The sequence below is a fragment of the Dama dama genome, chromosome 12, assembly GCF_033118175.1.
Source record: "Dama dama isolate Ldn47 chromosome 12, ASM3311817v1, whole genome shotgun sequence".
Lineage (NCBI taxonomy): Eukaryota > Metazoa > Chordata > Mammalia > Artiodactyla > Cervidae > Dama > Dama dama.
In genome coordinates this window covers 77,365,144-77,378,894 of record NC_083692.1, presented here as the reverse complement: position 1 = coordinate 77,378,894, position 13,751 = coordinate 77,365,144, and the positions used below count along the sequence as shown (strand labels likewise).

Genomic DNA, 13,751 nt, shown 5'->3' with positions numbered 1-13,751 from the left:
TAGCTTGAAATCAGATTGACCGATTGTTCTGACTTCTTATTTCTTTAAGATTTTAAAAATTACTCCAGTATCTCTCCCTGTTCATATAAATTTTAGAACAGTCTTGCCTGTGTTTGGTTTTTAAATACTGATGGATTTTAGCAGGAGTTCTATGACGTGTGTGTGTGAATTTGGAGACTTGCCATGTTCGCTGCTTTGAAACGTCCAGTTTGCAAACTCGTGACGTCTCTCCATCTGCCTTCTCTAATTTCTTTCATCAGTGTTTTGTAGTTTTCAGCTGTACCCCAATGTTCATCGCAGCACTGTTTATAATAGCCAGGACATGGAAGCAACCTAGATGCCCATCAGCAGATGAATGGATAAGGAAGCTGTGGTACATATACACCATGGAATATTACTCAGCCATTAAAAAGAATTCATTTGAACCAGTCCTAATGAGATGGATGAAGCTGGAGCCCATTATACAGAGTGAAGTAAGCCAGAAAGATAAAGAACATTACAGCATACTAACACATATATATGGAATTTAGAAAGGTGATAACGATAACCCTATATGCAAAACAGAAAAAGAGACACAGAAATACAGAACAGACTTTTGAACTTTGTGGGAGAATGTGAGGGTGGGATATTTCAAAAGAACAGCATGTATACTATCTATGGTGAAACAGATCACCAGCCCAGGTGGGATGCATGAGACAAGTGCTCCAGCCTGGTGCACTGGGAAGACCCAGAGGAATCGGGTGGAGAGGGAGGTGGGAGGGGGGATCGGGATTGGGAATACATGTAAATCCATGGCTGATTCATATCAATGTATGACAAAACCCACTGGAAAAAATAATAATAATAATAAAAATAAATTAAAAAAAAAATTCTGTACATGTTTTCTGTACAAAAAAGACCACTCAAGGTCTTTTTTTGAGTCACTGTAAATGGTATTACATTTTAATTTTGAGATCCACATGTCCATTGCTAATATATAGAAATACAGTTGACTACATACATTTATCTTATTTCTTATGGTGTTGCTCAACTCAATAGGTCTGAGTGTTTTGGGGGGTACGTTCTTTGAAGTTTTCTATATAGATAATCATATTACCTGGCAGTTTCACTTCTTTCCTGGCCCAAGACTGTCTTTACACCTACTTTCTTTACTGCCTGGCTCTGATGTCTAGCACTGTGCTGAAGGAGAGTGATGAGAGTGGATGTGCTTGCCTTGTTCCCAGTCTTGGGGAAACACACACAGTCTTCTGTTAGTAAGCACACTGTTCGCTACGGAGGATCTTCCCCACTGTGCCTGCGCTTCTCATAGTCCTCACCCTAGTTGCCTGCTGAATTCTGGCCAAAGTTTAGTCTACATAGATTAATATGATGTAATTTTTCTTTTTGTATCCTGTTAATATGGTGAATTTCATCAATTGATTTTCAATTTGAAGTAATTTGCGTCCTTGAAAAAAAATCCATTTGTGCTTGGTATATTACTCTTTTTATATAGATGAATTTTACTTGCTAATATTTTAAAGAAACTTTATGTCTATATTCATGAAATATGTTTCTCTGCAGTTTTCCGTTATGATCTTTGTCTGATTTTAATTTCAGGGTAACACTAGCTTCATAAAATGAGTGAGGGATTCTTTTCTTCTTCTTTTTTTTTTTCCTGGAAGAAATAGTGCATAATTCATGCTAATACTTCAAAAGATTGGCAGAATTATCTAGTAGCACTGAGTTCAGGGATTTTTTTAAATTAAAAATTCAACTTCTTCATAGATATCGTGACTTCAGCTTTCTCTGGCCCCTGCATTGAGAAGAGGTGAACAGGAGCGGCCCCTGGAGCCCACAGTGAGGTTTGGGGACAGACAGCAGGTCCTTCCAGAGCACTGTGCCCCACACAGAAGTAGGTTCCTACATCTGAGGGCTGGGCAGCAGCGAGGTGCAGGGAGCTGTGCTTTTTGGTCTCTCCAAACCGACCTGTCAGTCTCTGCTCCGTCTTCACTTCTCCACCCTTAGCTAATATCATCAAGAGGACAGGACTTCCCCCAGGGCTCTGCTTATACCACTGTAAGTTGGGTAAAATGCTTGAGGAATTGCAGTACATGGTGAAGTTCTCTCCTTCTTGTAGACGCAAGAATTGAGGAATTTGACTTATCTGTTGTCCGTTCACTTCTGTTGAGAAAACAGTGAGAAGTATCAGAGAAAGTCTAATCAGATGTCTATTCTCTCAGCTCCAACGGTCTCTCTCATTCTTCTTGTGTATTTTTCTCCTTCTTTCCATGTCTCCTTGCCCAACTCCCTCCATCTTTCCACTTTTTAGTTTCTGAGTTTTTCTCAACATCCTGCTCTCTCTCAGAAAATCTCATTCCTACAGTTTCCTGCAGATAAGATTCCGCTGTGCAGAATTCTCTGGAAGCAATCAGGGAAACCCCAAACTCACGTGATATTTGCATCCATAAGATCAACACTGGTGCTATGAGCAGCATTTCCCTCTTCTCCCTCGTCAGGAAGAGTTGCTGAATCTGCCTGCTCCTAAAGCGTTTCCCTTGTACAAGCTTTTCCAGCCCCACATACGTTTCTGTGGTCGACACTGCCTTTTGCAAAGAAAAACGAAAGGAGTGGCTGCAATTTGAGACAGCCAAACAGACTTAGCCCTATTTTATTCACACATCTTAAGAAGCAGAGCGGGTTTGCAGATGCTGCCCCCCTGTGGCTGGATCTAAAATTGCTGACTTTATAACCAATTCTTCACAGAATGCTCTCTAATTTAAGTGGTATATATGTTTGTCAAAGCTTGAAAAGAAAGAGTGTACTCACACTGATATTGTTTGGGGAGGAACAATTTGCCTTTTAAAATGGATTTTTAAAATTTAAAACTAGGGCATCAGGGGAAACACTGAAAACAGTGAGGGACTTTATTTTGGGAGGCTCCAGAATCACTGCAGATGGTGTCTGTAGCCATGAAATTAAAAGACGTTTGCTCCTTGGAAGCAAAGCTATGACCAACCTAGACAGCATATTAAAAAGCAGAGACATTACTTTGCCAACAAAGGTCCATCTAGTCAAAGCTATGGTTTTTCCAGTAGTCATGTATGGATGTGAGTGTTAGACTATAAAGAAAGCTGAGCCCCCAAGAATTGATGCTTTTGAACTGTGGTGTTGGAGAAAACGCTTGAGCATCCCTTGGACTGCAAGGAGATCCAACCAGTCCGTCCTAAAGGAAATCAGTCTTGGATGTTCATTGGAAGGACTGATGCTGCAGCTGAAACGCCAATACTTTGGCTACCTGAGTCGAAGAACTGACTCTTTGGAAAAGACCCTGATGCTGGGAAAGATTGAAGGTAGGAAGAGAAGGGGATGACAGAGGATGAGATGGTTGGATGGCATCACCAATTCAGTGGACTTGAGTTTGAGTAAGCTCCAGGTGTTGGTGATGGACAGGGAAGACCAGCGTGCTGCAGTCCATGGGGTCACAAAGAGTCAGACATGACTGAGCAACTGAACTGAACTGAACTGAGGACATCAGGAGAAAATAAATGTTTCATTTTGCATTTCCAGTTTCATCTGAATCTTACATGTGTGTCTCTGCATGTACTAATGGAATGTATTAGATCAGAGACAGTTGAAGAGGTATTGCAAAGACTCAAAATTTATTGTTACATGACCTAAGATCTTGAAGTGGAAGATAATAAGTACCTATTTTTCTGCTGTCATATAGATTATCCTGGTTGTGAATTATACAATTTGAAGCTCTTATTTATTGTCCCACTGTGTTATTTTTACCACGCACCAGTGATTTTTTAAAATCAGTATAATTTGACAGGAAGCCTTATCTATCAGATATGACTTTCTCTAAGACTTCCTTAAGCAAAACTCTCAGATAGAATACAATTGTATGGCTCCACAGAATTTCTCACTTATCACAGCACTTACCAGTCCATAGTATGATCTGTTAAATGAGGGGACTGGCCTCAAGATCTAGAGGGTGTGTATTGTATCACCTTCAAGAACTGAGCTGTTCTATATAGCAGCTACTAGCCACATAGGGCTACTTAAATTTAAATTAATTGAACTTAAATAATATTAAAAATTTAGTTCCTCAGTCATACTGGCCATATAACAAGGGCTAAGTACCCACATTTGACCAGAGGCTATTGAATAGTGCAGATATAGGGTGTTTCCACCATCTCATAAAGTCCCACTGAGTGGTGATTCTCTGCAGTGTAGGGTCTATGAGAACAAGGAACTTTGCCTGTTCGGTGTCACAATTAAAGGCCTAGATATGTGGTATGCACTTAATAAGTGTTTGTATATTAACATCACCATGTTCCCAGAAACTACTTGAATACCTGGTAAATAGTAGATACTCAAGTATTTGTAGTATAATAAATAAATGGATGTGTCTGCATGTGTGAGAGTTTGAACTCAAAATATTCCAAAGATCAGTTTAAAAACACCCTTCCATGACTGTAATCAGGAGTTGCTTGTAGCTATTTAGAAATGTCGCTTTTGGAAGATTGTGTTAAAACTCCAGTCTGTCATAACAATTTATCACAGATTTGATGGTTCATAAAAAAAAAACAAAATGGTTCCCTTACAATCTGGAAGGGAAGAATCTGCAGTGCAGGAGGCCTGGGTTTGGTCTCTGGGTTGGGAGGATCCCCTGGATAAGGAAACAGCAACCCACTCAGTATTCTTGCCTGGAAAATCCCATGGACAGAGGAGCCTGGTGGGCTTCAGTCCATGGGGCTGCAAGAGTCTTAGCGACTAAACCAATCTGGAGGACAGAAGTCTGAGACAAGGTATCAACAGAAACATACTCCTTCTGAATGTTCTAGAAGGGAATTCTTCAGTGCCTTTTCTGGCTTTAGGTGACTCCAAGTGTTCCTTCACTTGTGACTGTATACCTCCAACCTCCTCCTCCAGCAAGAAGGCCTCACAAGGCTTTCTCACCTGTGTGTTTCTTAAAAGAAAAAGTGTCACTGGATTTAGGCCCTACCTGAATAGTCCAGGATGACCTTATCTTTCTATCCTTAACTTTGTGTACTTTTACAAAGTCTCTTTGTCCAAATAAGTCACATTCACAGTTTCTGTGATTAGGATGTGGGCGTATCATTTGGGAGCCCTCTCTCCATCCCACTATAAGTTCTTTAATGTCTCTGAAGAATTGTCATGAAAATATATGAATGATAGAAATCTCAACATTTCTTTCAGAGTCAAAAGTGAATCTGAATCTGAATTACTGCATAATATGGAAAGAGAGAGAAGCAAGTTTAGGATGCGCTGGAAAATGAAAATATCATGAGTTAACAAAGTTTTTTGAAATGCACATTGTTGGGACAACTTTTTATTCTCGGGCGCATTGGATTTGGACACCAAAATGAAGACAAACGTAGCAATGCTATGTTAGTGAAGGCTTCTGCCCCATCCTAAAAGAGCAAGTGGTCTGGAGAGCACTTGGGGTTGCTTTTAAAGTTCCCTGATCTTCATGCAGATCAGGAACCCTGCTGCAGTTTACACAGAAGGATGTAAACTGGGACAGAATAGTCACCCCCTGGAGAAGGCTGCCCTTTTGCACTCACACCATCGTATTTACTGTGTGTTATCTCTGGATCTTGGGGTGAAAAGTAGAAATTTGCTAAATGAAGAGAGAGACCTGGCTTTTCTTTGGTTTATGGACAAAAAGGGATCTCAACATGCTTAGTAGGAAATGACTCCACAGAATACGTGTATAAGATAGCCCTTATTCACTAATATTCTTGTCAAAGCAATTTTAAAAGAGGAGCAGATAGAAGAATATTTATAATAAACTGTTACAATTATTATCCTATGAGATTTTAGATAAGAAACAAATAATGCTGCCTGAACTGACCATGAATACTGAACACACATGCTCATTTTCACAATTACACAAAAAATTCATTCTGGCCAAAGAGGACAGCATCTGCAAAGGCTCTGATTTAGGAAAGAGCTTAATATGTCTATAAATGGTTAAAATTTTAAAGTGGTTGATGTACATTAGGGAGTATATGGTGGAAAAGGGGGAATGACAAAACTAGAAGCAATTTAGGGGAAAACTGTACATTCTCTTGTATTTCTTAATATAGAATTTGATCTTTATAACTTCTAATGGTTCCTCATTACCCAACGATGACCAGGAAGTGATACGATTATATATACATTATATAATAACTCTATGATCATGTAGAAGTTAGATTCAAGGAGTTGAGAGTAAAGCCAGGAAGAAGCCTAAGAGGTCCCTGCAGTTACACAGGAAAGATGCACCAAATGGCTGAATTAGAAGAGTAGCAAAGAATTTGTAAAGGAGGAGATGGACGTGGGTGCTACACAAGAGATACGCTGACGTGACCTCGATGTTTATGGAGGATGTGTGCTTCATTACTCGCTGGTGCCGATCTACCGTAGACGGTGTGTTTATTCTAACAGGGCTATTTAAAAGGGTATGACTGTATCTCTATTAATAATCAAAATTAAACAGACTGTTTCAACTTCAGATCCATTTGAAGATCTATATGTAGAACAAACTAGGTATATTTCCAAAAGCCATGGCATTCCTGCAGCTAATCAAATAGAATTCTGAAGTATAAAAATTATTAAGTCACTTTCCCTAGATCACTCAACTAATGAGTGGCAGATTTGGAAATATAACCTAAGTTGTTGTGTTCTGCTAACATAGCACATAAGTTATCTAATCTATCATGTTCTTACTGTTAATGGGAAATTTGTTCATTAGAGTGCTATGTTGAGAGATTGGGTGTATTACTAATATTATAATATTAAATAAGTATACAAAGTCATGTTTGCTATGATTGTTTGGTTTTTTCCCATTATTGAGTCCTGCTCCCACTTCTTGTCAGATTTCTATACTACAAGAAAGACAGAGCAGTAGACAAAATTCACTTACCAGAGGAAAAAACTCCCACCTCGTGCAACAATTCCAAACTTTCTGTCCAAGTTAGATTACTACTCTCCAGGTTCAATTAATCATTTGAAGTCTATCAAGTTCACATCTGGCAGGCAAAGGATTAAAAAGCAGCCAGTTCTCCTGAATCCTCTCACTCACGGTTTCTGCATTGCGAAGTTTACTAATTGCTTCAGCAATGGCAGGTCCTACGGTGATTAGGCTTCTGCACAATTTAACCCACCATCACTGAGAGGAGCAAGGAGGCTAGTGTAGGCCCCACAAAATGTTTGAGTAGGACACCAGGTGGCAATGCTTCAGCTTTCATTCTTGCTGCATGCACTGTGCTGGAACCTGATTCTCTAGGAGGGAAAATAGAAAAACTGAGATAAAGCATTCACCAAGGGGTGATATTCGAGTAAAGATGTGAAGGAAGTTCAGAGATACACCGTGTGGGTGTTTTGGGTAATAGCGTCACAGTAGGGAGGGCAAAGGCAAGGGACACAGGTCTTGATATAGAAACATGTTTAGAGTGTTTAAGTAGTAATATCTCTTCTTTCTCTGTAGCCACTTATTCTTCCTAGGACACTATTGCATAAGAAACTTGCTAAAGCGTCCAGCTGAATATTCATTGGAAGGACTGATTCTGAAGCCAAAGCTCCAGTACTTTGGCCACCTGATGCAAAGAGCCCTCATTGAAAAAGACTCTGATGCTGGGAAAGATTGAAGGCAGGAGGAGAAGAGGACAACAGAGGATGAGATGGTTGGATGACATCGCTGACTCAACGGACATGAGTTTGAGCAAACTCCGGGAAATAGTGAAGACAGTGAAGCCTGGCATTTTGCAGTCCATGGGGTCGCAGAGTCGGGCACGACTGAGCGACTGAACAACAAAAGCATTCAGCACTGTTACCTGGTTAGTGGATGATTTCCTCATATTCTGATCCTGGGGCAATTGTGTCTATGGTTTGGCATCTTCTTTCCTGGTTCCCTTTAACTTCAGGTTTTAACCAGTAATGTCACCGCCATTGAGACATCCAGCCACCCTGGGGTCAAGTGCTCCTCCATAGTCTAACTCTTTCTCTTTAGGAACCCTCTAAGATGTTACACGCTGCCTGGCAATAAAAATTAGAGATGCTTATCACAGTTAGAAAAGTTATGTCTCATTTCTCACAAATTAAAAACTTGGGAACAATAAAATCATAGTTTTGATATTTAAATTAGATAATGAATCTGAAATGCATCCTACATTGCCTGAAATATAGTAAGCACAATAAATATCAATTTTCTTTTCTCTAATAAAACCTACCTTTCCTTCAATGTCCAGGTCTGTAACCTTCTAGTGCTTTTTTTCCCCTCTATATCAGGTCAGTGATGGGAGTTTCTAGAAAGATACTTAATCACTTATTTTCCTGGAGGCTCATTACTCTTTTCTATACTTTTAGGGTTATACCTACTAGCATTGACACTCTCAGGGTACAGAAAAGACACGAAAGGAACATCCAGAGGAGGTAGGTATTATTTTGATTTCCCTAATGAATAATAAAATCAAGGTCATTTTTGTATGTTTACTGGCTATGGATATAATATTTCTAAATTGGATCTCCAAGATTTTTCCATTCTGTTTAACTATCTTCTTTTCTTTTTGATTTATGAGCTTTTCATATATCCTGCACTTGAGTTCTTCTTTAGAAATATGCATTGCACATATGGTCTACCAGTCTGGAATTGACTTTCTACCCTCTTGGCAGTTTTTTTTTTTTTAATAAAGACTATTTAAAAATACACTTTCATGTTCATTAGAAGCTAGCTTGAAAGTTTTGCTTGTTTTCTTTTAAGAACTGTAGAACTGCTTTCTTTTGGTGACTGCTATTGCTTCCGATAAGAAAACAGGTATCATTCAAATGATGGTTCCCAGAATACAATATATCACTTTTCCCTGGGTATTGACAAGATTATTTCCACCTAAATAGACCCTGGGATTCTTCTTCAATGCCTTGCAAACTTCTGCCAAAACCACGATGTCCCATTTGCAGAATTCCTTATTCATCTTTATGGCATTTCACAAAGCATGCTCCTGAATAAGGACCTTGTTGTAGAGGAAGTCAATACAGCAGTGAGCGGAGGTGCCTCCTATAAGCAAATAGGTTAGGGAATGGGTAACGGAAGTAGTTATAAATACCAGCGACAGTTATCTGGTCATTTTCAGTAACAAAAACATAAAATGTTATTAATGTTTTTCATTTTTATATGAACATATTCACACATACATTAATCATTTTTAAATCCCCTGTCTCATTTGCTTGCCTGTAGTAACATAAAATGTGCTAATATAAGTTAATCTTATATCTCATTCTATCTCAGTTATTAACATACAGGTTGCAATGCAAGGGTTTGATTCAGCTAGAAGAGGAAAGAACATCACCCCAAAAATGGATGAATGAACTTGGTATAATTTTGCAGAAGGGAGTTAACTTATACTGGTTGAATGAGTAATTACTGCAGCAGGAAAAATAGTTTTCCTGTTGACTTCATGACAAAGTTGTGTTGTTAAAAGAGGTACTGATGGATGCCTAGTTAACAAATCAATTAAATAGTTAAGCTATTCCAGTAACTTTGTACTGCCCCAACCTAACTATCTAGAAATCTATTTGGAAGGTATTTGTCATGAAGTAGCCATATTTTTATATTCTACTGGTTGGTGCAGAGCTCCAGGCACTGTGGCAACTCACACATGTTGCTGCTGATCAACTACATCATCTTATTGATGACACACAACTCTTCCACCTCCCACCAGATCTCCAAATCTTCTGTTCATCTTGGCCCAAGTATGCATGTAGCATAACAGCAAGTGACACTCTTCTCCTCAAGGGCACTCATTCTTGTGAGACACTAAAGGAGGTGAGAGACAAGTTTTAGTGTGTTATGCAGGTTCCATTATCCTCATGGTTCTAGTATGTCCTTATGAGTCACAGTTTGTCCATGCTTTTGTCTGCACCCACTTTCCCTCACAAATATTACTCTAGCTCGCTAACAGTGAATTCAGTCTCAACACCAGATACAAAGATAACAGCTTGTATGGACTCCTCCAGCTCTAGCAATTGCCTGAGTTCTAATCTCAATAACTGATCTCTTATTCGACACCACTAGTGGTTCTGCTTTTCTGATTGTAGCTTCTGTGACACAGAGTCTAAGAGGAGAGGACTAAGGAAATGATTTTCATGATGATTCCAGATAACTAGACCCATGTTTGTCATGTGAGGGTCTTTAGGTGAAGCTGCCACTTTGATGTATTATGGGGTAAGTATTCAACTTTAGACAATGCATGTTCTGTATGATTGTTTTAAAGTCAAAAATTCAAGACCGAGAATGTATTAGTAGAAAGTTACTCTGGACACCTGTTTCCAAATGACATGGAAGGAGTTTTTGTTTAAAATTAAATCCTCTGATCCAGACCACAGATGAAACAACCGCAGGACTACCATTTCTTGTCTGAGGTCTGCAGGTGTGCATTTCAGCTGGGGTCTTGCAGCAGGGGGGCTCTCATTTATTAAGGTCTGGGGTTTTTGTACAGCTTTTCCCATTACTTCAAGCACTGTGAGTTCCCAGACTGCACAAAAGTACTTTGCGGAGTCTTCCAGCTGTAAGGCTGAAATGGTGAGGCTGATGGAGTTCTGTGCTCTCTCAAAGTTTACAGAGTAGCGGCCATTCCTTGCATTCCGGCCAGAAGATTCCTGACGAATAAGGAAAGTCATCTCTCCACTGGGAAGCTGCTTGTACCAAAAAAGGTAGTGTGTGTACCCACTCCTCCTTAGTTCATACCGACAGTTCAGAATGACAGATTGCCCTATTTGACTGGTTATGTATGGCTGGTCTTGAGTAACTTTCTGGGCCACACCAGATCCTGTGGAAAAAATCAGAAAACCGAGCTGAAGTAGTGAACAAAATAAAGTAGGAATTAGACTAATTTGAGACCCAAAGAAAACCCAAATTGAAATCATAATAAATATGCTTTTCTCCAACCCTCCTTTCCTCCCCAAGTCCCTGTGAAGCACCATGTGCCTGTGTGCAGTCCTTTCACCCAAAAGAGTCACACCCATGTTTGAGAGCATCCCTACCAGAGAAGGTGAAGGCCAGGAACACCCAGAGCAAACTGAAGAGTGGCATGAGGCATGGATTCCCCTGCACAAATGTGCTGAGTTCTGCCTCAAGCTGAGAGTTCAGTGTCTTTGAGTGCCTGGCAGCACATATACATACTACCCGGTACCTGTGTGACTCCCCCCGACAGGAAGTGGGAGTTGTCGTGTTCATAGACCACGTGGTCTGTGCACAGACGAGAAAAAGTCTGACTCACCACAGACGTTTATTTTGTATACTTTTCTTGCTCTGGTCATGAATTACCTGGTCACTAATGACCTATGCAGTATCTGAAAGGGGCTTGAAAGAAACAATTCTCATGAAAGGTTTGAGTTGAGCAGAACAGAAGAATAAACAAGTTGACATACATTGGTAATTATTCAGCAGAATAACTTTACCAGCCCATTTAAAACATAATTTAGTATATGCCATGAACCGTTCTTATAATCTATTTACTGGTCATCATTTAGCCTATGCCTACTCTCCTCCAACCAGAGCAATGACTCTTTTAAGAAGCTCAAAGAACTTCAGCTTTCTCAGTGAAAGGCAATCTTATCCAAATAGTTAATATATCTCTTGTTTACTGGATTCTAAGGTTCTTGTTAGGTTTTCTTGTACATAAGTTACTTCAAGATCAAAGAATAACAAATCAGTCTTTCTGACTTTCAGAATCTATTCTGTTATCTATGTTTTTATGAAATTATAACAGGAATAAAGCACTTTTTGTACAGCTTTTCCCATTACTTCAAGCACTGTGAGTTCCCAGACTGCACAAAAGTACTTTGTGGAGTCTTCCAGCTGTAAGGCTGACATTGAGTCTTACTTATTAGACTTTGAGAAGGATCAGGATATTCAGACCTGCTGCCTCCCAAAGTGGAATCATACTTATTAGATCATGTGGCCTAGAGTTGTCCTCATGTCACATTTTCTATGTGTTTGGCCCAAAGAGTTCAGTCTCACTTGTTAGTGGCTCATTATTTTTCTCTTTGTAAAATAAAGTCAACAGAAGCATGCCGGATCTTTTTGTGACACAATGCTACAATGCACTCCTGCCAAAGTTGGCATCTACAGGCTGCAGACCCTTAGTACCTGTCAATACCACAGAAGCTGATGACTGAAGTTCTGCACACTGGTACAAGATCATGTAAAATGTAACTGTCAATCTTCCATCTGGTTTCATTGTTTTAATGGAAGAATTAACATAAAATAGTCAAAGGCAAATAGACAAGTAGAAAGGAAAGTACAGACAAGTTCTCTAAAACAGTGCCAGCCCTTTAATTTTAGGACAAGATAACTAGTGATGCAGGAATAAAAGTGTGTATTTAGTTGAGATGTCTACTCCTCTGTCTCATTTCACCTTGGAGTGCTGACAGGCAATTGATGCCCTTGCAATTATTTATAACTAAGTAGAAGAGAATATGGATGCCCACAGCAACCTAGGCAGCAGCATGATAAAATGATATATACATATATATATATATATTAACAGAATAATTACAGATACAAATATAAGGAAATTGATATTGATAAATTTTTATCAAAACACAGAACTTACTCTGATTCACCAGTTTTTACAGGCACTTTTTTGATGCATGACTCTATGAAATTTTATCACATGTGTGGGTTCTTGTAACTGTCACAGAAATCACAATACAGAACTGTCCCATCACTCTAAAAAATGTCCCTTTGCACACGTTCTCGCCCCTGCAATCCCTGATCACCCCTGGCAACTACTGCTCTCCTTTTCATTTCTATATTTTTCCTTTTAAGAATGTCATGTAAGTAGAATCATACCTTATGTATGGAATCATTATGGATCATAATCATACTATCTAATAAGTGTTATACATCAAATAGCCTTCTGAGATAGACCTTTCTCCACTCAGCATAACACTCTTGAGAACAATCTAGTTTATTGCAGTAGTCTGTTCCTTTTAATCACTACAGACTTTTCCCAACTAAGGATGGTTTGAGTTACGCTTATTGACTTTATGGTGGTGAGAAAGCCATATGCATTCAATTGAGAGCATACTTTTCCTGGGCTAGCACTATGCAGTATGATATTCTCAGGTGGTGCTGGGAGTGAGCTGAGCTTCTAGTCAGCCCCAGAATCAGGAGCATAAACAACCTTTCTGTTCCCATACAACCTTTCTGTTTTTTACTCTCAGCTCAGCAGTCAATAAATTACATAAGGTTTTTCTATACTTTACTATAAAATAAACTTTGTCTTAGATGATTTTTCCTAACTGTAAGATAATGTAACTGTTGAGCATGTTTAAGCTAAGCTAGGCTAAACTAAGATGTTCGGAGGGTTAGATGTAGTAAATGCTTTCTTCTCCTTAATACAGTATTTTCTACTTACAGTGGTTTATTAAAACGTTAACTCCATCATAAGTTGAGGAAGATCTATAAATAATATGTCTATTTATTCATCAGTTTACCCACTGAAGATGTTTGGGCAGTTTCCAGTTTGAGGCCATCACAAATAGAGCTACCATGAATATTCATTTACAGATTTTTATATGAACATAAGTTTTTTATTTCTCAAGCATTAATACTACAATTGTGATTGCTGAGTTGTAAGGAAAGTGGATAAAGTTTATGTGAAACTGATGTACCGTCTTCTAGAATGACTGTACCATTCACCCACCAGCAACACATGAGTGATCCAGTTTCTCTGCATCGTTGCCAGAACTTGGTATTA

The 13,751-nt window shown here is 39.1% G+C and overlaps 1 protein-coding gene and 1 gene segment (V, D, J or C); both read right to left on the bottom strand.

Moving 5' to 3' along the window:
• Positions 1-1,741: 1,741 nt before the first annotated feature.
• LOC133066995 (T cell receptor alpha variable 25-like) lies at positions 1,742-2,601 on the bottom strand. The segment is given in 2 exon segments: positions 1,742-2,160; positions 2,429-2,601. Coding segments are annotated over 2 exon segments (465 nt in total).
• Positions 2,602-10,284: 7,683 nt separating this feature from the next.
• On the bottom strand, positions 10,285-11,259 carry LOC133066994 (uncharacterized). Its single transcript, XM_061158301.1, has 2 exons — positions 11,029-11,259; positions 10,285-10,814 (listed from the first exon to the last, which is right to left on the bottom strand). Exons 1-2 carry the CDS (start codon positions 11,219-11,221, stop codon positions 10,285-10,287), a joined length of 723 nt encoding a protein of 240 aa, XP_061014284.1. The 5' UTR covers positions 11,222-11,259.
• Between the last annotated feature and the right edge of the window lie 2,492 nt (positions 11,260-13,751).